This window comes from Lontra canadensis, unplaced genomic scaffold, assembly GCF_010015895.1.
Source record: "Lontra canadensis isolate GAN:19392208 unplaced genomic scaffold, GSC_riverotter_1.0 scaffold13, whole genome shotgun sequence".
Classification (NCBI taxonomy): domain Eukaryota; kingdom Metazoa; phylum Chordata; class Mammalia; order Carnivora; family Mustelidae; genus Lontra; species Lontra canadensis.
The window spans coordinates 28,818,354-28,843,896 of NW_022631007.1; the positions used below are offsets into that span (position 1 = coordinate 28,818,354).

Sequence of the window (25,543 nt, forward strand, 5' to 3'; positions counted from 1 at the left end):
GGTCCCTCCAACCGGAGCCTTGTCCTGGGACCTTAACCACGGTGATCTGTACTTCCAGGGTCAGGAGTCTCTATCTGACTTGGGGTGAGGATGCTTTCTCACTCACCACCATTTCTTCTAACACAGCATGTGAATATTCAACTCCAAACATAGCTTTTTAAAAATATTTTTTGCTTTCCTCTCCAGTTTTCACAACCCTTTTATCATTCTTGCCTTAGACTCATGCACTGTTTGTATGGAAGTAGGTCACTACTACGAACATTCTTAGGAATCTTTTCCCATCTTTCTTTTGGACAAGCCTCTGAAATAACCAAGACCCCCCCAGGGTGGGGGGTACCCAAGTTATCTGTTTCCATTGTTGCTCCTCCTGCCATTCATCCCACTGGGTCGATTTGAAATTATAGCGCTAAATTTGTAATTCAAAAACATTTTTTTTCTTTTTCAGATTTCTGAATTTACACCTATCTTTTCTGAGCAGTTTTGATACCGATTTTTCTAAAAAATCTCTAATTATGTCCACTGGGTTTTTTAGGCTGTAGGATGAGTCATTTTTCCCATAGGATGAGTCACGTACATATCACCAACTAGTAGTCTTTATTGGAAACAATTAAGCCCAGAACAGGAATGCCCTTTTTTCCTCTCCCTCTCTCTATATTCTAAGACACAGAATTCCAGCAAGTCAAAACTGGTCCTTACTAGAGGCTCTGTGGTAAATGGAATGAAGCTTTCAACAGATATGGCTGCGGTCCCCTCTCTACATAACGCAGATCAGGAGCACCACCTTCAGAGTTATCAAACCCGGGGTTTTGCCGATACTGGGAAAGTGATAGTGCCAAACGTTTATCGCTGCTATTGATAACAGCAACACACGGAGACATAGTAAGATAATCCACATACGTTCAAGAGACTGAGAACCAAAAAAGCGGTAAATTTTCTAGGAAAAGTGATGAAATGCTCTTCGACTTCCTTTGGAATATGATTTCACTCAATAATGAAAATTATCAGTTTCACTTTTCAAGTACACATTTACTAAACCTGGAACATGGCATTACTCTTATTATTTTATGGTTACTGAACTCTGTTCTCCTTGATGTTCAAACTCACCTTACATGCTTCAAAACCAGCTGAGGAACTCTTTGTCTTTTGAAATCCTCTCTCCTTTCTCTTACACCTCAAGAACTTGAGGGTTAGCTTCACTCTTTTGTGTCCTACAGTTTTATTTTTAGCTCCTTAGACTTTATGGCGTTCTATCTACCTGTAATTATGCTGCAAAGGCATAAGAAGACACCAGTCAAGACCAGCAGCAGACAAGATAGCAGAAGGCCTATTTGTGGTCTTGAACAGCTGCAAGAGGGCAGGGCACGGCTGGCCCAGTTCCCTCTGCCTCTGGTCATGCATGACAAACCCCGAGGGCTAGACTTGCTTTCAGCTATAGTCCCTAGCACCCGACTGCCTGATGGCAAAGGGCTTCGGTCAAAGTCTGAGAAGGCTGGGGCACCTGGGTGGCTCAGTGGGTTAAAGCCTCTGCCTTCGGCTCAGGTCATGATCCCAGAGTCCTGGGATCGAGCCCTACATCGGGCTCTCTGCTCAGCGGGGAGCCTGCTTCCTCCTCTCTCTCTGCCTGCTTCTCTGCCTACTTGTGATCTCCATCTGTCAAATAAATAAATTAAAAAATCTTAAAAAAAAAAAAAAAAGTCTGAGAAGGCTGATCAAAAGGGGAACCCAGGAAAGGCACAGGGAGAGTGCTAAGAGCAGCGGCCTTAGAAGAACTCTCCGGACCCTAAAGAACACCACCCACCACCCCACCCTTCCCTCTACAAACAAAACAAAGGAAAACCACCGCCACCTCCTTATGGAAGGCCAGATGTTCCTTTTAGTTCCAATTTGGAAATACCGCCCAAGTTCTCAAACATTCTTTTTCCTAAAATATAAGTAACAAATCTGTATTTTTACCCAGGACAACAGAAAGGAGATGCCATTCATCAGATGTTGGCAAAGGGGAATATTTTTCAGGGACTAGGAAACATTCTTGAGTGGACATCTTCTTCCACGGTTATGTAAAACTTTTTTTTTTTTTTTGTAGGGGCCATTACTGTCTTTGGATGCATAAAAGCTGTTGTTAGATGTGGAGGCCTTTAGGGCTCAGAGTGATTAATCTTTACACAATGGTCCCTGCCATGTACAGTTAGTGCTTCTGGCGCCTTGATTTACATTAGTGCTTTTTTACTTGGTGAGTTAACGTCATTTGCCAAGTAACATATTTATAGCCCGTTCTTCAACAACATTAGCATATAATGCATATTTACTTTGGAACCTTATGCACATGCACACACTTCTTCACAAGACTCAGAGAGGGTGGAGGTGAGAAAAGAAAGAGGAATTTTGGAAATTAGAATTCCCCAACAGAGGGGGGTTAACAAACCAGACCACAAAGCTGTTGGCGCTAGTGAAGACAATATTACTTCCCGGCTAACATTAAGAGGCTTACACACGTCTGAGATTCAGTCGGATGGTAACTACCTTTCAGACAAATGGTAACAGCCAAAGTTTCTCTTATTATGGGACAGACTGGCCCCCAGAGGCACTACCACAGAAAAAAAAAATGAGCAGTCCTAAAAAGGATCCAGCCGTTAAGTTCTGCAAAAATTCTCGTTTTACCTCTTCTATGCCAATACAGTCAAATTCTGCCAAGATGTTCCCATATTTATTTTGTCATACAAGCATTCTGTTGATGCTAATGCTGGGTCCGAGGACTGAAAACGTGGACCGTCATCCTCATCCTGTCGGCAATGAGAGTTCACACTTGCACTAACTGCCTGTTGTACGACAACTGATATCCCTTTAGACTACGACAGAGGATAAAAGAACTATATGTTGACTGAAAACAACCAAGGAGAATAGCTACTTACGGCTGACACAGCTTCACCAGGTCCTGGTCTGTGGTGTTGGGAGGCAGCCCTCGGATATAGAGGTTCGTTTTGCTCAGCTGGTCCCATCCTGAGTTGCTACTGCTGCTGCTGTTGTTATTACTGCTGGTGGTGCTGGGGCTGGGAGGGGCCATGGGGTGGGCTGGGACCAGAGACTGCTGAGAGACAAAGACGGGGAGCATTAGAACACCAGCTGCAAGAAGCGTGGCACCATTCACAGACCGTATGACCTCCACCACAGAACAGAAACACAGATCCCCCTCAGCGACTTTCATAGACACATTTTCATTTAAACCTAAAAGGGCGCCTGGGTGGCTCAGTCGGTTGAGTGACTTTCTTCAGCTCAGGCTGTGATCCCGGAGTCCCCGGATGGAGCCCCGTGTAGGGCTGACTCCCTGCTCGGCGGGAAGCCTGCTTCCCCCACTCCCACTCGACTTGCTTGTACTCCCTCTCTTGCTGTCACTCTCTCTGTCAAATAAATAAAATCTTAAAAAAAAAAAAAAAGACTTGCTCATTCTACAGAAAAAGCCCTCTCCTTCAACATGCAATTAATAATGGGATTTTATTCAGTAAAGTATTCTCTCCATGCAACCTTAAATCGGGCTAATTTATGTGAGATTAACGTATTCACACCTTTTAAGGAACACATCTACTGAGACTCAAAATTAACTTGCATGAAGTTAGGTGATAATATCATTTTACGATACAGTCATTTAGAAATCACTAGACTTTTGAAAAGGTTTTCAAATTCTGAATAACATTTGATTGAAAGTTGCTGATAATTTTATTGAGACTCCTGAGGAAGGAAAGAAGATTACTCTTCGAGTGTAACAAAGTTTGAGTTCCATCACAATGCTCAAATAAGGCAGACTTCACCTCGTTCTAAGTCTGGCCCATGGCTCCATTGAGACTTCTGGATAAGATTCACAGGCTTGCTGCCTTTTGCGCTGGCCAACCTTGTGAAATTTAACCCCTGTGAGAATAGTGTGGGAGTTGGAGAGCTTCCCGGGCCTTGCAGCAAGGAACATAACTTTTCTAAAGCTTGAACCTAGGGCTCTGTGTGGTTTCACCGTCAGCAGCCACCTAGGAAGAATGTCTGAAATTGTACTCACACCAGATAATTCCCTGTTAACCGATCGAAAGAAACCACAGTCCTGTGCCCTTCGCCACACACATGACTTTTGAGGAAGTTAAATGGTTCGGTCTGAGATGGAAGTGAGTACACCCTGAACTGCTCTCAAAGCAAATGCTCAGCAGTTTCATACCGGGAGAGAAATCTTTTTCACCTCGCATCTAAATAATAAATACACTAACCTAAGGACTTCACTTATATTAAGTAACAGTTTGAAAATATGAGAGTATAAAATTTGTCCCTTAACATTAAAAAAAATTTTTGCAAGCCTAACAGCTTGATTTTAACAACCACAAATAAAACTCTTAGACACATTTAAGGGGCAGTTCAATTCCACTCTGGAAAGTTCAAAAAGCAGAAGACTCCTTACAATAAATGTAACCCTGCCTACATCGCCAGCAAGCTCAGCTACTCACTGTGGAGACCTGACTCTGTGCCCAGGCTCTGCCGCGACCATCCCAGCTCCACAGGATCCCCGACTACACTGGGATCCTCACTAATCTACATGCGTAACCATTACTTCTTTTCTGTACTATGTATTTTTTATTTAATGTAGCACTGTTCACAGGCCATATGATCTCTACCACAGAACAGAAATACAGATCCTCTGAAGGGCCCAGTGTGCGGCTTGAACTCATAACCCTGAGATCAAGACCTGAGCTGAGACCCAAGAGCAGACCGTTCAACCTACTGAGCCACAGAGGGGCCCCTACTACGTATTTTATTCTTCTCACCGCCCATGATCCTTGCTAAGCTTACTGAGCCCAAACATCACTTTATCTCAAGTGATTCTCTCTTAGAAGGAGAGTAGCAAAAAGAGTTAACAATAATCAATGTATAAATGAAGACTGAACTGAACTGGGAATAACCGTATTGCTTAATCCAAGAAAAAACTTAGCTGAGATCATATCCTATCAAATCTATTTGAGTTATGCCCTTAATAAGCTTTTGAACTCATATCCTTTGGTCTCATCACCAGTTTTTCTCTAGGGGATAAAGACTCTGCTTTCTAGAAGTAAAAGGAAGAGTAAGCATTGTTCCTTCCTCCGCCACAGGTAGCCCCTCAGATCCCCCAGCCATACCACACAAAGGCCTGTGTTCCTTCTCCAGAATCACTCCACACCAACTGTGCTAGCTGCTCCTTGCAATTAAGCCAGGCATCCCATTTGTCACTTCAGCTTAGAACAGAGGTGCTGGAAAGTAACACACACATCTGATCCCCCATCCCAAGCCTTTGATTTACACAAAGAACTTATATCTAGGCAAGGATGAATTTTTTCTTAAATAAATCTTTGATTAATGTTAGAGAACCTGTCTTTGCTACAAACCACAGTTCCTCAAAGTAGGACCCCATATGTTCAGTGCAGCTGTTGGGGGATGGAACAGGGTCACCTCCAGGGATAAGCCCTGGAGAAGCCTGAAAGAAGCCGGGGACCCCCTCCATCCCCTCCTCTAAGTAGCATTAGACCAACAATGTGAAGCAAATGAACCATCAGATGGTTTAAAGACTGCATTCCAAGTTTGCACAGCTCTCTAACCTCTTCTCTGGAGTAAAAAGTGGATGCCAGGTGTGGACTTGTAGGATTAAAAGAAACATTTGGGGGTATGATTTATTGAGAGATTATTTGGACATGAAAGGAGTAGGTTTTTATTTATGTATTTATTTTTGGCAAAAGCAGAACCATGATTTACATCTCAGAATTTACATAGCTGATTTAATATATCTTTGACAGGCCTCTATATTTATTACAGTAATATTTTCTCACTCTGGGAAGTAGGTGTGGGGCATATACAGCCTTTCCCTGCTTCCCCTCTATTCTGCCCTATGGTGGAAAAAAGTCTCCCAACGTTCTAATCCCAGGTGGGAAATGAGGAGGGGCGCTGAATGTGCCCTGAGGAGGAAGACTGGCCTCTGCTGAATTCTATACAGAATAAATTCAAATAAAAATGTTATCCAAGCATCAACTATTTCTCAGAGCTAGCTAAAGACAGCTTATTCTAGGTTGCCTAGTTCCTGCTGTAGAAAATTTTAGATCAAACACTAGGTTTGTAAAACTCATTGAAATAAACAATTTAATTCCTAATAAAAGAATGAACACGTGTTTAAAGAAGAAAACTCAAACATAATTAAGCTGTTTATTTCTACATGTTCAGAGTGGATGAATGATAATCACAATGATTTGAGTATTATTACTGCCATATACTCCATGTTTACTATATGCCACGGGGCTAAGTGCGTTACGTGCGTTATCCTTCCTAATCCAATGAGGTAGATAGATCATTGTTTTCCCATTCTGCAGAGGAAGAAACTGAATCTCAAAAGAGGCTCAGTAATATGCCACGGTCACACATTCAAGAGGACAGAGCTGGAATCAAACCCAGGTCTGTTGGACACCAAAGCCAGAGCCCTCAGACAGTACTCCACATCGTACGCCTGAACTATCCATGTCCTAAATGTGTTATTTGTATTATTTCATTTAGCTGTGCTCATCCTTCCCACAATCTCAATATTAAATTCGATTTCTCTGAAATGGGACACTTAATACCATTGGTGACTATATATATATATATATATATATATATATATATTTTTTTTTTTTTTTAGAAAGACAAAGGTGCCCTTAATTTAAAGAGCACACAGTCAGCTTGTGTGTGTATTTAACAAAGTCAGCTTTTAAAAGGTTAGTTTGAAATTCCACCTTATATTTTTACTAAAAAAAGAATTCTGAGGCAAAAAAAATTTTTGAAAGCAACAGCACATTACAGCTGAACACCAGAGTCAGCATTTTAAACTTTTTTTTTTAAGATTCTATTTATTTATTTGACAGACAGAGATCACAAGCAGGCAGAGATGAGGAAGCAGGCTCCCTGCTGAGCAGAGAGCCTGATGCAGGGCTGGATCCCAGGACCCTGAGACCATGACCTGAGCCAAAGGCAGAGGCTTTAACCCACTGAGCCATCCAGGCGCCCCAGAGTCAGTCAGCATTTTAGAACAGCTAGATTTAACCAGTGAAGACTTAAACTCTTATTCCCAGATTAAAATGCAACTGAAATGTAAACACTGACAAGACTTTAACTCCAACTTCACAGCACTGACCAATTCAAAACAGTAACACTTTGTAGCTATGTACTCAAGAGCACAAAAGGTAAACTTTAAAAAATTAAAAAAAATTAAAAAAAAAAAAAGCTTACCAGCAGAAAATATTTCACCAAACTCCATTTTCATCACTGGTTGTCTTTTTGTATCTCCCCTCTCAAAATCCCTAAAGCTTCCCTGGAGTTTGAAAAGGACCCCTATCCCCTTTCCCATCCCTTGTCCCCTTGGATGAAGTATGTAGCTCATTTACACCAATTCAACCTAATTAAGGACCTTGGTGGCCGGCTGACCTCACGTGAGTGCTGACCCATCCCACAAGAGCCTAACAGTCCACCTCAGCCTTCTCTGGCCTAATTTCACCACTTCAGACCAGGTAAGCAAGCTACCCATCAAGCTCTCTATCCACGGGCAGGGCAAACAAGCTAATTGCTTTCACAATTAACAGTACCTGGGCTTAATTTGCACAAAAGTGATAGAAATTGATAGAAAAACAAGGTTGGTGGCAATTGAATGGAATGGCCATACTTGCAGACCCTCTCTGCACCCCCTGCAGGAGTGGGTGTGGGCACCAGCAGGAAGTGTGCTTGTCAGCAATCAGGGAGAACTTCCTGTGTGGACGGCCCTGAGGCCTCAATCCCGCCAGGAAGGCCCACGGGCCTCCTACACTCAGACAGGATGATCAACAACAGGCACGCGGCAACTACACACGCAGCAGACCTATTCCCCTCTCCATCACATCACCCCCCACTCCGACACCACACTAAGTAGACTCTTGTATATAAATACAAGTCTAAACGTTCACAAAAAAGGCAAAACTAAGCACTGGTGAACTAAAATATATTAGTAATCATGCATTGTTGTAGATTTCTTTTCAGCAAAGACAAAGAATAAAAATGAAATCTGACGTTATAAATTCTATGGTCTCATTTCCTCCCTCCTACTAACAGGCTACAAGAACTGGGCTCCAACCAGTCTTAGAGCTGCAGCTCTCCTCCTTTCCCCCTTAGTCATCAACGTCCCTGGGGACTCCAAAACATTTTGAAGGGAAACCTAGAATCTGCCTTTTAATCACCCTCAAGTCCTCTTTAAGGCTATCAACCTTATAGTTTAAGAAGGTTATGATCCAAAATCCATAATCTCCATCTACATCTTGCCCCATGGCAGGTGTGTACATGTACGCGCATACACACACACACACACACACACACACACACCCACCGCCACCATACCACCCCTGCCCCAACAACAGAGAGGTTTAACGCATTCCTTAATCCAGAAACAAAATAACCACTCTATTTGCTCAGAAGTTATGGAACATTGTCATCTTTCACCAGAAAATATTACATTATCAAACCTAACATGAACTGAGTACTGCGTAAAGATACTACATACCAAAAAAAAACCCAAAACAAAACAAAACAAAACAAAAAAAGATACTACATACCACACTTATTCCACACACTGGTTCCTCTCCATGAAGCCTTAAGATGTAAAAGGAATTTAACAATTTAAGGGAATTATTGAACGGAGAGGGGGATCATCCAAATGGGCCAGTTTAACCAGTTAGGATATTTTCTTTGTTTTCTTTTAGACATCTGAATGGCTCAAAGAGGGTCAGGAACAGCAGGTATGAAAGATAAAAGTTCCTGGCACAGGGAACTGGGAAAGTACGCACAGCTGAGAAGTGGGAGGTGAATTAGTGAGCGATGAGAAACTGGCCAGGAAGCAGATGCTCTTCCGGGTAGGCCAGGATGGAAGAGATCACATATATTAATGAAGAACAACAGTGCCCCTTCGCACATGCAGACACTTACTTATCCATCATGTGGGAGAGAGGCCCAAAGGGCAAATATCAATCAGTCCCATTGGATGCTAGGATATCAGAGCTTAAAATCACATGGCTCATTAGTTTGCAAAACCGGTTTTCATAGAGCCACTATCCCTTCTTTGAAAATAAGACTATGGAACTGAGTAACAGATTATTCAATATTTTTTCTTGGGTTATGTTTATCAAAGGAGAGGGCCATGTTGTTATGTTAGCTATTCAAATAAAACAAGAATAAAAATTTCCAATATACCTCACAATTAGGATTCTTCAAGATACTTATCAAGCTGATCCTTGCATGTAAAGCTATATTCTCTACATAGAAACCTCTTTACCTAAGCCCATGAATAAAGCATCATTTTCTTAGGCATCAGATAAAAGAAATTTAAAACTCACATTGAATAAGATAAATATCTGTTGTATACAACATGACTGAATGAATGGACAGAGACCATGTTGCAGAAGTAAAAATAAACAACAAGGAAAAGTCCTTAGAAATGAAAACAGCTTAGGAAAGCTTTTTGGGGCGGACGGAGTGGTTGCAGGTGTTGAAAATCCACAGTAGAAAACATACCTTAGACACAGTATGAGATTTCTGAGGTCAAATTCTCTTTCAAGGCCCCATAAAAGTAGTAGATGCCTTGTCATCCAAATCTCTTTTAAAGATCTGGTTTGTGCTCAGGCATGGAAATCAGCTCCACTGTTTGGTTCTCTCCAAAGTTTCCGCCAAGAATCCCACAGATGCCCCAAGTTGCCTGCTGAGAACTCCAGGCCAAGGCACACACCAGAGTTCTTGTGCTATTTGTTCCTTCTAGTATTTGTAACAGTATTTATGAAGGGGGAGAAAGGTAAAAACCAACAGGAAAACCCAATAAATATAGTCAACTCCTCTTTGACAAGGGAACAAAAGCAATACAATGGGGCAAGGCCAGTCTCTTCAACAAACGGTGCTGGAACAACTGGACATCGGCTTGTAAAAACGGGAATCTAGACATAGACCTTATACCCTCCTCCAAAATTAATTCAAAGAGAATCACAGACCTAAATTTAAAATGCACACCTGTAAAACTCCTAGAAAATAACACAGGAAAAAACTCAGATGACCTCAAGTACAGTGATTACTCTCCAGGTACAATACCAAAGACCTACTCTGTAAGTAATTGCTAGGGTAGACTTTATTAAAATCAAAAACTTCTGTGCTGCAGAAGAAAAATCCAAGAAAATGAGAAGACAAGCCACAGAATGGGAGAAAATGTTTGCAAAAGACAGATCTGATAAAGGGCCATTATCCAAAATATACAAAGAACTCTTAAAATTCAACAATAAGAAAACAACCCAATTTAAAAATGGGCTGAAAGCCTTAACAGAAACCTTACCAAGGAAATTTCATATACCAAGCATATGAAAAGATGCTCCACATCATAGGTCAACAGGGAACTGCAAATTAAAACACTATAAAGATATGATTGTACACCTATTAGGATGGCAAAAATCTGGAACACTGACAATAGCAAATGCTGGAAAGCACATGGAGCAACAGGAATCCTCGCACACTGCTGGCAAAATGGTAGAGCCACTTTGGAGACAGACTGGCGTTTCTTACAAGACAGAACATACTCTCATTATACCACCTAGCAATTGTGCTCTTTGCTATTTACCTAAAGGAGTTGAAAACTTAGGCCCACACGAAAACCTGTACCAGACAAATACAGCAGCCTTATTCATAACTGTCAAAACTTGGAAGCAACAAAGATGCCCTTGAAAGAATCAATAACCTATGATACATTCAGGCGATGGAATATCATGCAGTGCTAGAGAGATGTGAGTTACCAATCCACGAAAGACATGGAGGAACCTTAAATGCATATTACTAAGTGAAAGGAGCCAATCTGAAAGGCTGTATGTTATGTGGTTCCCACTTACATGAGATTCTGGAAAAGGGAAAACTATGGAGACAGTAAAAAGACCAGTGGTTGGTAGCCAGGGGCTAGGGGGAGGAAGAAGGGATAAACAGGCAGAGGTGATTTTTTGGTTAATGAAACGATGCTACACACTACCGTAAGAGTGGATACATATCATTATATACTTGTCTAAACGCAGAGTATGTACAACACCAAGAATGAACCATAAGGTGAACTTCGAACACTCCGGGTCATTTTGACGTGTCTATGTACAATCAGCTTTGGGGTGGGGGGGATGTGCCATTCTGTGAGTGATAGTGATAACAGGAGAGGCTGGACATGTTGGGGTGAGGGCAGGGGTATGTGGGAAAGCTATGTACCTCCCTCTCAATTTCACTGTAAACCTAAAACTGCTCTAAAAAATAGTTTTTTAAAAAATGACATGAAGAGGGGCGCCTGGGTGGCTCAGTCAGTTAAGAGTCTGCCTTGGCTCCGGCCATGATCCTGGGGTCCTGGGATGGAGCTCCCCATGGGGCTTCCTACTCAGTGGGGCGTCTCCTCTCTCTCCCTCTGCTCGTGCTCTCTCTCCCTCTCTCTCAAATAAATAAATAAATAAAATCTTTAAAAAAGGGACAGAAGAAAATAACATAAAGACAGACTGGAGACATTAGCTGTAATTTATTCACTGAAAACTGTAGGGCCAAGAAAGTAAGGGAGGAGCTTAAGGCAATGGGCTCCAAACTTTCTTACACCAGAAAGAATATTCCTTAGGGAGGGAAAACATTATTTTTGATAATATATATTTTTAAATTTTATTATTGAAGTGTAGTTGACATACAATGTTGTATCAGTTTCAGATATACAACACAGTGATTTGACAATTCTACACACTATGCAATGCTCACCATGACAAGTGGAGTTATTACGGTATTATTGGCTATATTCCCTATGCCGTATTTGTCATCACCATGATCTATTTATTTTATAACGGAAAGTCTGTACTTAAATCCCCGTCACCTATTCAACCCATCCCCCACCTGCCTCTGCTCTGACAACTACCACTTAGTTCTCTGTATTTATGAGCCTCCTTCCTTCTGTTTTTTTGTCTGTCTGTTCATTTGTTTTGTTTTTTAGATTCCACATATAAGTGAAATCATATGGTATTTGTCTCTCTGTCTGACTTATTTCACTTAGCGTAATACTAAGTCCATCGATACTGTCACAAATGCCAAAGTTTTGTTCTCTTTTATGGCTAACTAATATTCCATTGTGTATGTGTATCACATCTTCTTCCATTCATTTATTGATGGACACTTAGGTCACTACCATATCTTGGCTACTGTAAAAATTGGAACAATAAACACAGACACGCATCTATCTTGTCAAATTAGCAGTTTTGTTTTCTTCAGGTAAATATCCAGAAGTAAGTAACATTACTGGATCCTATGGTAGTTCTATTTTTAGTATTTTGAGAAGCCTCCATACCGTTGTCCCCAGTGGTTGTAGCAAGTTATATCCCCACCAACAGTGCACGAGGGTTCCCTTTTCTCCACATCCTCACCAACACTTGTTGTTTCTTATCTTTTTGATACTAGTCATTCCCACTGATACAAGGTGCTGTCTCGTGGTTTTTTTTTTTTTATTATTATTTTATTTATTTATTTGACAGAGAGAGAGATCACAAGTAGGCAGAGAGGCAGACGGGGGTGGGGGGAAGCAGGCTTCTTGCTGAGCAGAGAGCCCGATGTGGGGCTCGATCCCAGAACCCCGAGATCATAACCCTGGCCAAAGGCAGAGGCTTAACCTACTGAGCCACCCAGGTGCCCCTGTCTCATGGTTTTGATTGGTACTGCTCTGATGACTAGTGATATTGAGCATCTTTTAGTGTGTCGAGGAAGAAAATGCCTCTAACAGTGACCTTCAGGCCTTATATCCTGCATCACATATAATGGTGTGGTATGGCACGATTTCTAAAAAAAGGAAGAGTTCAAAAAAGGGACGATCACGGATGAAAGGGCCTTGGACAGGAAGGATGAGGTAGGTTCACAGAGGGGTATATATGGCTGAGTGAACTGAATATTGACGGCGAGTCCTTAAGTGTTAGATAAATGGCAGTCTTGAAAGTGGTGGGTATGTGGGGAGAGGGGACAAGAGCCAACAAAGACACACACAGGAAGAATCATTGCTCATGAATGTCAGTGGAAAGACCGATCGTCTTCACTTGGGACAAGCTGATGTTCGAGGAAGGGGAGGGACGGGAGGACGGGACTAGAAAGGTTGGAGGATAACCTAGAAATCAAGCGAGAATATGGGTATGATGGCACAGATTATTATACAGATGTCTCCCTGGTAGAAAATAAAATTTAAAGATGGTGAATGATAGAGGATAATCTGTGGGGAAGTAAAATGAGGGAAATTCTTCCCTCTCTTCTCTATAAAAAGGTATACAGAAGGGGCGCCTGGGTGGCTCAGTGGGCTAAAGCCTCTGCCTTCATCTCAGGTCATGATCCCAGGGTCCTGGGATCAAGCCCTGCATTGGGCTCTCTGCTCAGCAGGGAGCCTGCTTTTCCCCTCTCTCTGCCTACTTGTGATCTCTGTCAAATAAATAAAAAAAATTAAAAAAAAAAAAGTATACAGGAAAGAAAATTTAGGGGATGGAGTAATCGGAGTATCTGGATGCAAATCCTGCCTTGGCCAGTAACTGGAACATCATCGGCGGGCAGCTCAGTTCCTCATCTGGGAAACAAGCAGGTCAGACTACATGATTTCTCCGTTCCCTTCCAGTCTTCAAATTCTAAGGCCGGAGCATGTTTCTCCAGCTAAGACATATCAAAACAGAACACAGCCAGGCCCTCGGGTCCTCTTACCTGCCTGCCAAATAGGCAGGGAAATGGAGTAGGAGGCTAAACGGGGAGCCCCAAGAAAGAAACTCCCACTTTGCATCATGCAGCCGGAAGACACGGTCATCACACTGCTGTCACGTTTCCCTACCCCTCGGAGGCCACGCACAGACTCCCTATTTAGTCACAGATGATTATGAGAAAGTATTATAAATGTATAAGCTATACTAATATTACAACTAAAGCTCAAAGGAACAAACTGTTTGAATCACATAATATTCAGAGTTCCCCAAACCAGGATCTTCTTAAGGTAAAAATACTATAGCTGAAATCACTCGAATAACAGATCTGCCAAGACTTCATGTTGGTTAACAGTCCAGCATCTTTTTGTTTCAACATGTGATCTGTACAAAAAGTTGCATTTCACATTCTGTCTAATCTCTTATATAGAAAAGGACCAGGTAATAGCTTCCAAGATCATCTTAAAAGAAAATTCAGAACAATAAGCAAATTACACCCCAAACCACCAGCGACCAGAACTCGGTAAACATAAAATTCTCCCCAACTTCAGGTGTGACATTAATTACTCTTCTGGATCCTGAGCGCAGGTGGGCGGAGTGTGTTTTTTTCCTCCTCCTGAGCTCCCAGTGAGGCATTTTCAGAGCTATATCAATTTTCTTCCTTACCACAGAGCCTTGTGAAAGACAGCAGAACAAACTTTTCTTTTCCTTTTTACTCAAAATAACTTGAAAAAGGAAAACTTCCTGAGGGAAGTGTGGCATTGCCTTTATCGTGACAGTTCAGCACACCTCGGCAATGTTCTGATTTCCTGCCTCACCCCGATGCACTTAGGATGCCAGCGCTGACAACTTCCTTCCAGCTGTTTTTTAAAGTCTATGTACAGTACAATTTGTATATCTTGTAAGTAAAGAATTACTGCTGAGATTGCAAAGTCCTCAGGGTGGAAATTACCTATTTTAAAATATTTTTTCTGCACATTAAACAATACTTATTGAAAGTACTGTCAAGTGGCTAACTAAACGTTAAACGGAGAAAAATTATACGAGTCAGCTTACCCCTAAAACCCCAAATGAATTTATTCACTTTTTTTTCTTTTAAAGACATAAAGGGCCATGTGAATGAGCCTGTAGTATCATGGGTTTCATAAACTAACCCCTAGAGGAAAAAAAGCATTATCTGTACTTTCAGGAAACTAAATAATTACTTAAAATCTCCCCATAAGAATTTAAAAAATGAAATCTTATCTAACACTGTTGTGATCTGCACATAGCCAAAGTAAAACATCATCACAGGAAAATTTCCTGAGTTTATACAACTCAAAAAAATTAATGAATATATTCATTTCTTTCTCATGAAAAAATCCAACAGTTTACACCTGATATATGGCAGAGAATTAGTATAGAACAGCTCTTTATTATGTTTCTCTGTGTATCTCTATGTAAATGTGTGTGTGTGTGACACACACACACACACACACACACACACCCCAATGTGTGGGGGTAAAAAGAAGGGAGGAGATGACTGCCTCTAAGATACATTGTCTCTGATGTATCTGAGATACATTGTCTCACTGTGTCTGAGATACACTGTCTCTAATACAAAGCATAGTGGCTTTTTATTTTAATTTTTTTTCCCCGAAATCCACCTCAAAAATTAAGTTTTTCCCTCAGCTCAGAACCCTGTATACACTTGCAGGCAAAACTATATAAAACTGAAACAAAAGTTTTGTGAAACAGTTATTTTCCTTAACTATATTCAATGGACCATAATATTATCTTTTCTCCTCTATTTCCCTAAAAAAAAAGAAATGCTGGTAGTGACCCATTAAATTGATTTGAGACCCCACTAATATTGCCACTCACAGGTTAAAAACCAAAGATCTGCTGCATTTCTCAAAACCTGATGTACTACATATGAACCACTACTCAGTCATTTTGGGTGGGGCCAGGACTATGCATTTCTACCAGCTTCTGGGTGATGCCCATGCATTAGGGCAGGACTCAAGGCAGTGTTCTTGGTGTGTGAGGATGAATTTCAGAAAGGTTCCCTTTACACTCTAAGAAGGAAAAAGCTGCAACTATTCAGAAAATGAGATAAAGACCTTTGTTCATCTGATTTCCAATCCAGTATCTGCTCAGAATCACAAAATGTTAGCAATGAGAGAAGACATGAGAGATAATGCAATCTAATAATTCTCAACTGGCGGTGTAACAGAATCTTGAAAGATGGTTTTGGCGGGGGGACAGGGGGAGGTTGTAGTATTTTAATTTTTATCAAAGGGAGCTTGGCTTTAATGATACTGAGAAACAATGACCTAATCTAACCCCTCAACCCAGAGAAGTCAGAAAGTATATCCAAGGTCATACAGCTAATGCAAGGCAGAACTAGGTCTCCATTTCCACCACTGCTGTCAAAAGGCAGCAGCCCTTGTTTGCTATAAGGATTGTAGCAAAAGTGGTGGTACATGCCCAGTTTTCTTAATATTAAAAAGGAGAACTGATAGGCTAGTTCTGTTAAGGCATCCACAGAAAAACTATATATTTCATAAAGCCTCTCCCAAACCTCATATTTCGTCTACTGTCAACTTCTAGATGACTTACTTGGATGTCTATGTCTGTGCTAGACATTAGTTTCTTGCTTAAAAAAAAAAGAAAGAAAAAGAAAACTCACACCATCCATACCATCTATTAAATGTGTAATTCAAAACTCCTAAAAATTGTTCAGAATGGCACCATTTCTATCTCTGTATATATTAAAAATTTGTGAATAGCATGCACAATCATTATCTGCACCGTCTATCTCCAAGAAGATGCAAAAATCAAACAGATTAATTACAGCAGTTCGCTGCCCTTCTGTCAGAAGAAGCATATTCAGGGTCAACTGGCAATTTAACAGGCTGAGATTACAAACCTTTGAAGAATCACCAGAACTGTCCACCCACTGTTTGATTTCCCTACATATTGTCACAAATTCATACACTTAAAACGAGTAACTTCAACTTCTCAATTTCTGTACCAAAAAAAAAGAGAGATGTGTACGACTTCTCCTTTTGGGTGGTCCAGCATTGGCTTTTATCCCAAAGCTTCACAATGATTATGCTCAGATTAATTCTCTAGGACGAGCTGATTTTCCTCCAAAAATCCAAAAATGTCAGTCAGCCTTGCTCCCCATAGCTTACCGGTATACTCTGGAAAACTTACTCTCTTGATCTGACTAAACGCTTCCGCATTTTTGCAGATACAAGCTCTCTGACATGTCGGATCTCTCCTCATCGATGCTGCCTATTTGGACGGAATGTCTCTGGTACTAAATAGCTTGAGACTTGCCCTTCTTGTACGGAGTCAGCCCGTGCACTACTGTGTAGTCATTTCAGGAGAGATGCTATCAACCTTGGAGCACGAGGATGCCTTCGAATCTAACCAGCTCAGAGGCCGGCAAGGTTCATCCCTCTCTTGGTCTTTCCTCAAGCACACGAACCGAAGCAGGACTGCATCCTGTGGGAAGCAGAAGCTGGGAAACGGTTTCAGTATTTACGTAAACCAGATGCAATTTTATTTTCTTTTAGTCTTAAAATTATTTCACAATACTCTTTGCTTAGAGTGAGGAGTTATTGCTCAAGAAGAGAAACAGTGAAGCTATTCATCTTCCCGAACACCTTATTTTCTGCTGCTAAAGTTAATCAAAATGCATCAGCGCCATCACCTTTACCGAAATGAGCTAAAGGTACACATTGCTCGTGATTAAAACTTCAGAGGGAGTTTCCTCTCCTAGGAACGTGGGGCAATAAAATTCTGGCGCTCTAGGAGGGAGGACCAGAACCTCCGTGTGTGTGGGGTCAGATACGAGGCCCCCATACCCCACAGCATCATGACACCTGGGGACTACACGGGAGTTGTACAATCCCTCTCTCTTCTCAGTATGTTTAGTTTCATTATAACGGCGAGTGAAATATCCTTTACCTCAGTTGCACATAATCAAACCTTCGATCTTTCACTGTCAATCACAATCCTAGATTAACCTAATTAGTGACAAGTATCCAAACTGGGTTTCATAAATCTCTGTCCTAAATAAACACACAAAACAAGAACACAACACCATCCCTTCCCACAGACCACAAAGAAACGTTTATGAAGAAAATCGTGTCTACGTGGAAACTGGCTTAAGAGACTCTACACACAATGACCAGTGACAGACCAGCTCCCCCTGCCCCCAGCACCCCACCTAATCCAAAGCAGCCAGTGAGCATTACCAGCACAGGAAAGGGAAAAACATGGAGCCCAAACACTGCTGTGGCCCCCTGCCCAGACGGAGCAGATAGGAACAAAGATCCAGGTGTGGCCTGCAGCTGTGCCAGGTCTCTGAAGTTGGTGAACACAAAGCAGTGGAATCAAAACTACAGAGCACGCCTACCTTATTGAATCATTCTGCCAAAAAAAAAAAAAAAAAAAAGCAGAGGGAAACACAACTTTTACATTTCTGTTTCTCCATACAGAGAACATCACAGATCCTAAAATTCAAGTTCTCTGGATCTTTTTATTTATTTTTTTTTCATTTTGGAATAGATTTAGACTAGAGTACTCAAAACAGTACTCTCTAACCAATTTAAAAATCAGATTGTAGACGGGCGCCTGGGTGGCTCAGTCAGTTAAGCATCTACCTTTGGCTCCAGTCATGATCTCAGGGTCTTGGGATTGAGCCCGCACTGGGTTCCCTGCTCAGCAGGGAGTCTGCTTCTCCCTCTACCTTTGTGTCCCCACCTCCCCCTGCTTGCGTACGTGCTTGTTCCCTTTCACTCACTCAAATAAATAAAATCTTAAAAAAAAAAAGATGAGAGTATAGAGCACAAGAATGAACTAAGAACGGTGGATTTTATTTTAAAAGATCTGCATCAGGCACTATGACTTCTCACATGGAAAAAAAAGTTAGGAATGAAGAGGTAAGCTGCCTTTTCTACACCATGGCCAGGAAGCGGAAGCGGCAGGTCCACACCACATGGCACAGGACAGCAGCAGCTAACTTCGTGCTCCTCCCGGCAACCAATTTCAGTTGCTCCCAGTTACATAATATCTGTTCAAAGTAAAATGTCACCCTACTTTTAGAAGAACTTCCATCACCAAGCAAACTGAGAAGATATAATCTAAAGGACAGTTTAATCCTACCTGGATATATTTTTTAGAAGGCAATATGTAAGATGTAAATATTGGGGTCAGAATTTGTCCACAAAATCTTGACAGTAAGCTCACTTTGCTGTCCCGGGAAATACATGTGGGAACTCTGCCTCATCTCCATTCTTCCTTACTGCAAAATCCAATTCTTTTTTTTTTTTTTTTAAGATTTTATTTATTTATTTGACAGAGAGAGAGAGAGGAAACACAAGAGGGGTAGCTGCAGAGGGAGGGAGAAGCTGGCTCCCTACTGAGTGGAGAGTCCGACACGGGGCTCGATCCCAGGACCCTGGGATCATGACCTGAGCCAAAGGCAGATGTTTAACGACTGAGCCACCCAGGCATCCCTGAAAAATCCAATTCTTACCCTGCAATCTTAGTGGATTTACAAATCCTTGCTAGCAGTTCTCTTTCCAGAAATAAATAAAAAGCCAAGACCATTGTTCTCCCCTTAACTGAAAGGGGTAGGTTTTAGCCATTTGTTTAACTCATTTTTGTTGGAGCTATAATATTTTATCTTTTTCTACTCTCAAAGTAATCTAGGTAGTCTTTAAACATAGCTAGATGAGCAAAAACCAAAGGGGAGGGGAAAACATTTTAAGCCAAGACTACTTACTGAAAACATTTCTTCCCCCTAGAGAACTGAATGTTATTCATAGTCCTAATCATGAATGTTGTTGAGCATTTACAATGTTTCTAGTACCAAGCTAAGTGCTTTGTATATATTCTTTCATTTTACCAAAACAGGGGAGGTATGATTATCACCATTATATGGTTAAGAAAACAGAAGATAAAATATTTTCCCAAGGTTACTAAGGAGGTAGCAGTCTGGTAGAGAAATGAGGTCTGACAAGCTGTTTAGGAGCTAAGCAGAAGAGAAAGTGGGAGTAAGGGAGGCGGGGGATACGCTGGTAAATTTCTCCATTTCAGCCACCTTGTTGATACACAATTGCTCTAATGAAGGTTTTTAGTCATGGTTACTGCTCTGGTTACTAAAAATCTCCCTGATACCCATCAATGAAACAAAACCAAAGTTTGGCTCAAGAAACTGGTTACCAAACAGTGAAACTCAGTGACATGTTACTTCCGTACTCCCAAACCAACAGTACAACATTACTGTGAAGGAATATTAGTGCAGAACACTGAAGCAACTTGCCTTCCTTCGGATCTCAACACATGATATGTCATCTCAACAGAAGTTTAACACTTTCTAATATGGTATTTCTACATGTGAACTAAAGAATAAGTCCCCCACTAAAAAAGGACATGGGACCCCATCCTGTCTGATAATCCCATTCTGTGCATGAACCCAGAGCTCTATGTGTTTGGCAAGGTAATACAGACTGGCGTTAGGGCAGAAAGCATGTTGCAGTCGCAGTGATGAAAATACCTTCTGTTGAACAGCTCTGTGGTACCAGGAGGGAAGAGAAGTCAGCAAGAGTTAGATGGTGGTGGGACCTAAGTATCTCAGAAAGGAGTTTGACAATCTACTGAGAAATACATCAATCATATCATTTTCTTAGCTGAAACAGCTCTCCTTCCCCTGGAAATCCATTCTATTCCCTCTCTAGAGGAGAGCATCTCTGGAACAATGTCCCAACTCTACGACAGGTGGACTTTAAAAATTCCTAGTTTAGACTTCAAAACACCAGGGACACTAGACAAATTATGATTGATAGTGAGAATTATAATTCATGGAAAAATATGAGTCCTAATAATCTTAATCTTATTGCCTCTGGATACATGAGATGGGGGGGGAATCTGTCTTTTCAAAACAGATTAATCAGAATTACTCTAAACCTTCAAGAAGACGTAATCACTTTGGGACTCTACTGCCTTTGGTAATGGCCACATCTGGTCAGGCAGTTGTTACTCATTCTTGCCAGGATTCGCTTTATTAGACTCTCAATTGAAAAATGACACCTTCACTCCAATCCTTTTAATTGATTTTTAACCTTAGAGAAGTGTAAGAGTGAGAGTTATTTAGGAGACTAACTTCTTAATGGAGTCATCTGAGTGGGGTGATACAATTCTTTTGGCTGAATGACACCCCTCCCCCCACCCCAGTAGGACTTGGGGGGGGGAGGGAGAGAGAGAGAGAGAGAGAGAGAGAGAGAAAAGCTACTCCTTGAGATGTACCTCGCCTCTCTAGAAAGTTAATTCAGTTTCAGTGTAGCCATGCTAATACGATTTAATGTAATTCATTTCTGTCAGGAATTTAAAACTCACAGTTTGTACAGTAACTACAACATTAGATATGTGCATTAAGCTCTTCAAAAGTTAAAGATAAAATATAAATGGAGAGAAAATGAAAATGGTTGCACTCGTTTTCCGAGGGCTGGTGTGGCTTACAATAGCAGACATTTATTCTCTGGCAGTTCAGGGAGCCAGGAGTCTGAAAATCAAGGTGTCAATTTCTCCCTCGGAGAGCTCTAGGGGAGAACCCTTCTTTGCCTTCTCTGGCTTCCGGCAACTCCCCATGTTCTTTGCTTCTTGGTGGCATAATCCCAAACTCTGCCTCAACTTCCCCTGGCCATTTCTTTCGTGTCTCTCTGTGTCTGATCTTCTTTTCATAAGATCAGTAGTCACTGGATTTAGGGCCCACGTTAAATCCACCTCAATTTCGTATCAAGATCCTTAACAAATGACATTGCAAAGATCTTATTTTAAAAGAATTCACATTCTGAAGTTCTTGTTGATAGGAATTTTGGGGAGACACTATTCAATCTACTACAGCAGCTTTCTCTAAAGGTCCATTTTGACTATCTCAACCTTACTTTTAAAAACCTGAGGTATGTGATCAAAACATGTATGGAGTGGGGTGCCTGGCTGGCTCAGCTGGCAGGGCCTGCAACTCTTTGATCTCAGGGTCGTGAGTTCAAGCCTCATGTTGGGTACAGAGATTACCTAAATAAATAAAACTTACAAGAAGAGTATAGAGATGTATTTTATATAAGCTCCCACTTAAGTTATTTAACCAATGAATTCTTTAACCATAATTAGATTCACTGTCATCTTGTCCATCCTCATACCCAAAGTAAGATATTTCTCTATGGCACAGAATTTGGGGATGAAGGTGGGGGGGGGGGGTCACTACAGACCAGCAGGTGCCCTAGCAGGACATTTCTCATTGCTACCACATGCAAGTCTTGTCTCCTCCTCTTTTATTCAAATCTAAATCTTTAATGATAACTGTTACCCCTCCAGTGGTATTCCTTTAAGGCTCCAAGACAAACACCACTAACCAACAACTTCTTTAGCCAAGACAACTTCTAAGGAGGCAGTACAGCGGTTAGGGTCGAAAGAATAGCTTCTGAAATCAGACCACTGCCATTCACACACTGTGACTTTGGGCAAATTATTTCACATCCCCATTTTTCGTCTCTTCCTCTCTTAAGTGAGGATGATACTATCTATCTAGCTCGCAGGATGATTGTGAAGATTGCACAAGCTCATCACATTAAGACGCCCAGCCTGTAAGAAGTGCTCAGTAACTGTTGGCTGTACTGGAGTTCATCTTTCTCAATGTCCGCCTCTAAACTTGGCATCCAGATGGCCCTGAGGGCTCTCTGCTCAGTGCAGGCACCACCAGTCCAAATTTTAAAACTGACTTCTACGTACTTTCTCAATCTTCTCCTATTACTCTGAGGCTCTTTTGTATAGCCACAGTAAGGGGGGAAAATGGAGAAAATGGAAAACAAACAAAAATGATGCTGTGGGTTCAAAGTAGAAGTTGCTGCATAAGGCAGGTAAAATGGGGGTGGGGAGCTACAGGGGTGAGCGGGGAATTCCCAGGAAAGTCTTCCTGAAAAGCTGGCCTGATCAAACCTGATCAGTCCTGGACTTTTTCACTTGGGTTAGTTTTATCACTTGAAATTCTAACTAGAGATGCCTTTTGGTTAGGGCCTCTCTCTGAAATCCTAAAACTTCCAAGCTATGATATGGGGAAATAGTCATCACGTAAGACAGTTGAGAAAACCATCAGCAAAAGACTTCAAAGATTGAACCTAGATCCCACTGGAGGGACCTCGCTTTTGTTACTCTCATTCTTCAGAGAGAGAAGAGGAAGAGTGCAAAAGGCCATCCAATTTACATTTTTCGTTAAGATTATCAGAAGTGAGAAAGCGATTTTTTTTCCTTCTACCTAAGGTACCATGTGACAACCCTCTGTTCACAGGAGACTCAGAGCTGGAGCTGTTACTACCAGTTCCAAAATTCCATTAGAAGACCGTGGGGGCAACTTCAGCTGGTTAAGTGTCTGCCTTCAGCTCAGGTCATGATCCTGGCGTCCTGGGATCAGTCCTGCATTGTGCTCCCTGCTCAGTGAGGAGTCTGCTTCTCCTCTGCCCCTCCCCCTGCTTGTGTGCTCTCTCTTTAAAAAAAAAAAGAAGGGAAAAAAAGACTGTTGTCCTTGAGGCTAATGTGGGGTTCTAACTACTATTATAATAACATTTCAGCAGGAAAACCTGAGTGTACACTACCAAAAGCAATGTTGCTGTGGGGTGGGGAGGGGGAAGTGTCCAGATTCTAAAAAACTCAGTGTAGAGTTGCACTTTAGTATTAGAATTTTAATGTCTATGCAGCAGGATGATCTCATTTCTTTCTTGAAATATTGCAATTTTATTTATGTAGGTTAAGCTATGTGAATGGTCTAAGCAGCGAGCTCAGTTTATTGGCTAATACTCATTTATGGTCAAACCAACCACAGGCCTTTTTGCACACTTAGTTATACCTCCATTTCCCTCCATATTTTTCGCCAAACTGCAAGACTTTGATCACTTATTCCTATCAACCCTCCTTTGGTTAGCTTGGGCCCGTTTTCCAGTGTGCTGGTATCTGGGCTAACTGTTCCTCAACACAGATCACAAGTCCTCTGAGCCGGACATCATCTGAAGAATGGAGAAGCAGGTTTCCAACATGGGGTACAAGTAGCTACTTTCAACAAATTTTATTACAGGGAATTCACTGGCTTATCAAAGCCTGAGAATGCCCTCATCTCCTGATCTTCCTAGCAGCTCTTCCCTTCTAGCTACTCAATAAACCTCTATATGGCGGCCCATACAGAAGTTCCAATGTTCACGATCCTGACACTCGCTACAGTGAGTGGGGCTTGGGAGGTGTTGAGGATGGAGAAAAGGCCGTGGCAAGTGACACTGCATCACAGCAACCATCCTTTTTTACCAGACTGTTTCTTTCTGTATTCTTCCCTCAGGAGGGATGAGTAAGAATTGAGTAAACCTCAAATTTTAGCAAGAGCTTTTCATCAGTAAATGCTATTTCCTAAAATGAACAGTAACTGGTAAGTTCTGTGGCCTGTGGCTAAGTAAGTACAAGGAGCAGGGTGCCACTATCTGATGAGGGAGTCCTTCATCTGCCTCTGTACATCCGTCCAGCTGGGGCGGGGGACGGTGAGTAGGGGGCTGTCTCTGCAGTGATGTCGAGCCCTGGACCTTTCCCGTCTCCACTGTGAATGGCAGTCTTGCCCACTCTGGAGATACAGCAGAGAGGGTGAGGGAAAGGGTCAATGAAAGACAGAAAATGGAAACAGACTCTCATCACTCACTGTATTTTGGGCTCTGAGATATCTGAAATCTCTCCTCCCTGCCATGTCCTCCCCCAAAACAAGATAACATAGAGCCAGTCAAGGATCTACTTCCCCCAAACCCTCAATACACATACATACCACAGGGATTTACTTAAAAAAAAAAAAAAAGGGGTTATGGACATTGGGTAGGGTATGTGCTATGGTGAGTGCTGTGAAGTTTGTAAACGTGGAGATTCACAGACCTGTACCCCTGGGGGAAAAAAAATATATATATATATGTTTATAAAAAATAAAATTAAAAAAAAAAAAAAAAAGTCCATGGCAAAAACTTGACAGGAGCAAAAGAAAAAGCTTTTCTGTATCCTGGATTTCAAAGATTTTTATCTGGTCTTTAAGATTTATGGCTGGCCCTGGAAATTTAAGTTGGCTCAGCACAGTAACAGACGCCTCCGAAACCATCTCCAGTTTCTTACAGAAATCCAGAATGGCTCAAATGCATCAGCCCAGCTAGTCCAGTACTCTGGCCAACCAAGTTTCCAAGGGACACGCGTGGTTAGCTTTTCTGACGTCAGTCTTAAGACACAGATCCCAGTTTTTCTTTGGACCCAATTTTGACTTGGTTACTCATAAATTTGTCATTCTCTACTTGGCACGCATTTGCATTTCCTGCCTGCATCATCCCTGGACTTAAAAGATCACTGCTCTGTACGACAGCTCACTCTTCATCACTGAAAGATTCAAAAAAAAATCTGAGGAATATTTCACTCAGGGATCCTTAGACTTCAGGGAGCTTCTAAACCACCTGGAGACCTTAAAATGACCCCACAGTGTTGGAGTACGCCTGAGGCAGTGGGACCCCAAAATTTACATTTTCAATGAGCACCCCAGGAGTTTCTGATGCAGGTAGCCTTAGAACCTCTGAAAAGGGCAGAACCAAAGCAGTGTGTCTTTGAAATTCAGAGTCCTGGTGTTCTTCCTACCCAGGAAAGTCTACTCTATGGTCTCTGGAGGTGACCTGAACCTTCAGGGCACGGGGGCTCCCCTAGTGTCTTCCGTGTCAGCACCCTGACTCTGCAACTCTGCCACTCCC

At 41.7% G+C, this 25,543-nt stretch overlaps 1 protein-coding gene across 11 annotated transcripts in view; it reads right to left on the minus strand.

The window, feature by feature from the left end:
• Nucleotides 1–25,543, minus strand: part of RBMS1 (RNA binding motif single stranded interacting protein 1) — a 207,536-nt gene that overhangs the window by 85,184 nt on the left and 96,809 nt on the right. For 8 of the 11 annotated variants that reach the window (XM_032857935.1, XM_032857932.1, XM_032857934.1 and 5 more), the window contains exon 2: nucleotides 2,910–3,085. In XM_032857935.1, coding sequence (XP_032713826.1) covers nucleotides 2,910–3,085 — 176 coding nt within the window. The remainder of the gene's footprint in view (nucleotides 1–2,909; nucleotides 3,086–25,543) is intronic. The other 3 variants (XM_032857930.1, XM_032857937.1, XM_032857933.1) reach the window with 1 other exon arrangement.